This window comes from Rhamphochromis longiceps, linkage group LG7, assembly GCF_057381845.1.
Source record: "Rhamphochromis longiceps isolate RC_006_pf linkage group LG7, R_longiceps_female_GT1.1, whole genome shotgun sequence".
NCBI lineage: Eukaryota > Metazoa > Chordata > Actinopteri > Cichliformes > Cichlidae > Rhamphochromis > Rhamphochromis longiceps.
Genome location: NC_140563.1, coordinates 37,007,661 through 37,012,087, shown reverse-complemented (window position 1 = coordinate 37,012,087; position 4,427 = coordinate 37,007,661). Strand labels below are relative to the sequence as shown.

Here is a 4,427-nt window from a genome sequence, read left to right as displayed (position 1 = left end):
GTTTAGGCGACATGGCAGGGCATCAAATGTTCCGACGGCTTCACCAAACCATCAAGATATCTGCCTCAAAAAATAAGTTAGGCGGGCTCGCTCAAATAACTAAAAGTTGCGGGAGCTAAGGGAAAGTGTGACTACCCCATGCTCGTCAAAACCGGAAGTCTCTCGATTGGAGAAAATTGATGTATTTAGCAATTAGACTCTGATGGCCCATTATGACAAAATGTAATGCCAGTGGTTATAGGATTCTAGTTGCTCGTGGTGGTGAAGATGAAGATGGATTCTTGAATGGAGCTCTGACTGACGTGGACATGGGTTGCACGAAGCCTGTAAAGGAGAATGAAGAAGAGGACAGATTTAAAACACAGAGTGGAGGCTGATTGACTCAAACAAGGCAGGCAAGAAGATGATTGGACAAGTGTTGACAGTATTAAGTTTGACAGGAAGGGAAAGGAGTAATGAAGTAAAGAGTAGACTAGGAGCCAAACACCCAGGAATAGACTAGCCTTTTATTGTCATTGCACATGTGCAACGCAATTATGGAATAAAAAGGGGGAAAGATGAATGATTGCAGATCTTCCTTTTTAAACTCACACATAATCTTCATTAAATGAACTATAACCATTTGGGGAATACATATTTTTTCTCATCAACCAGTGGTCACTAGACCTGTGTGATTGAGGCATTCTTCACTTGACCCTCACATATCCAAAGTTACTGTCAGGTAGTTAATGATCAAAAAAACAAGATGAGCGATTAAACATTCACCATATTACATCTCTGTTCAGTTTCCTCCTGCTCTAGTGTCATCTACACTGTGACGCTATATTAAAATAAAGTTGGTTACTTTTTTCTGTTTCAGTTGTCAAACTATTTGAACTAATTATAAAACATGAATAAGCGAACAGTAACAACATCAAGAAAAAGCCATTGACAGCATCTCTGATGTCTATCAATTCATCAAATTAAACGCTGCCCTATCAAAGGCCATGCAACCCTTGATCCTTTGTTTTTGTTTGAGCCATTAATTTGAAAATGCTACACAGTGTCAAACTAATCTGCAATTTTTCTTCACACACTGCTAACTATTTTGAAAAGGGGTCAGTTTTAGTTAAGAGGAATTTTTGTCTGGACAGATGGCTGAAAAATTTAAAAAACAAAAAAAACAAACCCAAAAACAAAAAAACAAAAAAGATTTTAGAACATCAGTGTACATAGTTAAAGTTATTCTGCAATATTATTATGTGAAGTGATGAGGACATCCTGTCTTTTGTTAAGCTGTTTGGTAAGGGAGTGAAAAGAGGCAAAGAGGAACCTTTGTTAGGGACACAAAAACATCTCTAAACAAATGCTTGTCATCTGCTGTAGGTACAAATAACTGTTTGTTCTGGGTCTTTTTATTGTCTGGGTAATTTTGTTGTCTTGGAATGAAAACAACTGAAATAAAAACATGTGGAATAAAGCCATTAGAACTGTTCATTTATTTGCTCATTGTTCCAGTCTTCTGAGAACTTGCTTTAAGACAGCAGTGATCATTCTAACCACAAAATAAAATTAAAAGGAAAATAAAGAACTGCCATGAAAATAAGAGCAAACGATGTGCCAGATTTTTGGTTTTGGCTAAGTAATTAGAAACTCTGAACACCTCCATATGAGGTTTGGCACAAATGGAGACAGATGGACTCAAAGACATAAGATCCAAACCAGAACAAGAGGAATTTTCATTGTTTGTACAGGCATGCAAGCCCTTCTTGTTCCACACACTTGTTGGTATGGTTTTCACTTGCTGTGCCTCAGAAGTCATTTTTAAGCAGTCCTTTTTATTGCATAATGATCTGAACGTCCTTGTCATTTTAACTAAGAAAAGAGACTCAGAAAGAATCAGGTTTTATTTCATAACAAACCGTAAAAGTTGCAGAGTACACCGTTGTGCCCTCGACCTGACTGAATTTTCTTTACTCATTTATTTTTCACACTGAGAATGGCTTCAAAGCCTGTACACATTTATATGGAGATAATACAGTTAGAGCTGCAGGTTTTTGGACAATGACTCAGTTTTTGTGATTTTGCCTTTGTACACCAGCACAGTGGATTTTAAATCCAACAATCAAGATGTAATTGAAGTATCAACTTTCATGTTTAATTCAAGGGTTTTAACAAATGCACTGCATTATCTATTTTTATACTCAGGCCCCCATTTTCAGAGACTCCAAACTAATTGGTCAAACTAACACAAGGATTATTTTTAATAACTGGATGAAAATCCTTCTCAGTCTGTGTCTGCCTGAAGTCTAGAACCCATGGACATCCCCAAATATTACTCTGCTTCCTCCTTTGGAATGTTCTGCTTGGACTTCATTGCAGCTGCTTTCAGCTGCTGCTTGTTTGTGGGACTCTCTCCCTTCAGTTTTGTCTCCAGCAACTGGGTGAAGTCTTTTCCAGTCTTCTTATCTATTCTTCTCCAAGTTCAAAGTTACATTTTATTTGCATAATATTGCTCTTGCTCTATAGTGCCAATTCTCCTTCTGACTTACAACTGATTACTCCATTCTCTGTATGTATATATGTATGTATGTTTGAATGTTCCAAGATTCATATTTGAAAATTTGCCTCAATTTTTCCATGGTCTTACAAAGATGTTATATCTGACAATGTCTCTACTGTTCAAGAATCAAACGCCTCTCTTGGCTTTATTTGCTGGAATTTGCACAGCCGATTCTTTGCCAACTAGGTCACAAGCTCACTTGTTCACAGTTCCAAAGTGCACTATTATGAAAGCCGCCCAGGCTTTGCAAGATAAGATAACCTAATTGATACAGAGAAGAAAAGGGAATACAGGCTGGATTTGAGTGTCTGAATCCTCAGTTTACCGGCACACGCTAAGTTGGCACTAAAGAAAGTAACTATGACTGCGGAAATTTGGGACGTTATAGTTGTTGGTGCTGGACTTTCTGGACTGAGTGCAGCTCATTGGCTTAAAAAAAGGGACGCCAGTATGAAAATACTGATTCTGGAAGGGAAAGGTTTGTAAAATTTCATGCTATTTAAAGGCAACTGGTAACTTGTAATGCAGAATTATATAATGAAGCAAAAATTATTGCTCTGTTATAACAGAATTATGACTGTTGTGTCATGCAGATCGGGTGGGAGGGCGCACAGTGACTGCCAAGTTACCAGCAGCCAGTGGTGTTGATTGCTGGGACCTTGGAGGGCAATGGGTAGGAAGGTAATGTTGATCAAATAAATACATTAATACTGAAGGTAGAAACAGAAATGGAGTAGAATTACAGTAAACATGACTCAAATGCAAATGTGTTATTCTGGAAAAAGGGGAGACGTTTCGACTGAGTCACTGGGATTTGGAAGATTACCCAGAAAAGACCTTAGCTAAACAAATGAAATTTATCCACAATGATTGCAACAGATTGTTGCCTATTGTTGAATGGCCTAGTTGTACAATGATTATCACTGACACCTGACAGCACAGACAATGACAAATGCTGGCTGAATGAGAGCTGGGACTGACTCCAGCTTCCCATGATCATGTAAAGAATAATATATGTGAATATATGTGAATGCATTGCTTACGGAAACATTATCTTTACGGCACAGACAGAGCATTTAGATTATGATGTTGTTAACACAGGCAGCTAAGGTACTGGCAGATGCCCACTTATAAGAAAACCCTTGGATAGGATTGGTTGATGTGAATGAGGTTACTTGATACTGTTTATGTAATGCAATGTAATACTGAGATTACAGGGTTAAAGTCTCAGAGAAACTAGTCGCAAAGTGTGTATTGCAGGATTTCTTAGCAGTATTCTTACAGTTTACTACTGAACATTTATCTAGAACAACAATTACTACATTTATCTATCTATCTACAAATAAACACCCCTCTCTCTCTCTGATATATATATATATATATATATATATATATATATATATATATATATATATATATATATATATATATATATACACACACACATATATATACACACACACACACAGTGGGGCAAAAAAGTATTTAGTCAGCCACCGATTGTGCAAGTTCCCCCACCTAAAATGATGACAGAGGTCAGTAATTTGCACCAGAGGTACACTTCAACTGTGAGAGACAGAATGTGAAAAAAAAATCCATGAATCCACATGGTAGGATTTGTAAAGAATTTATTCGTAAATCAGGGTGGAAAATAAGTATTTGGTCAATAACAAAAATACAACTCAATACTTTGTAACATAACCTTTGTTGGCAATAACAGAGGTCAAACGTTTACTATAGGTCTTTACCAGGTTTGCACACACAGTAGCTGGTATTTTGGCCCATTCCTCCATGCAGATCTTCTCGAGAGCAGTGATGTTTTGGGGCTGTCGCCGAGCAACACGGACTTTCAACTCCCGCCACAGATTTTCTATGGGGTTGAGGT

At 37.5% G+C, this 4,427-nt stretch overlaps 1 protein-coding gene across 1 annotated transcript in view; it reads left to right on the top strand.

Moving 5' to 3' along the window:
• Positions 1-2,826: 2,826 nt before the first annotated feature.
• The window catches only part of LOC146665791 (putative flavin-containing monoamine oxidase A), a 53,048-nt gene continuing 51,447 nt past the window's right edge, over positions 2,827-4,427 (top strand). The window contains exons 1-2 of the mRNA XM_085411216.1: positions 2,827-3,020; positions 3,136-3,223. Of these exons, the coding sequence (XP_085267342.1) occupies positions 2,903-3,020; positions 3,136-3,223 (206 nt within the window). The 5' untranslated portion in view covers positions 2,827-2,902. The remainder of the gene's footprint in view (positions 3,021-3,135; positions 3,224-4,427) is intronic.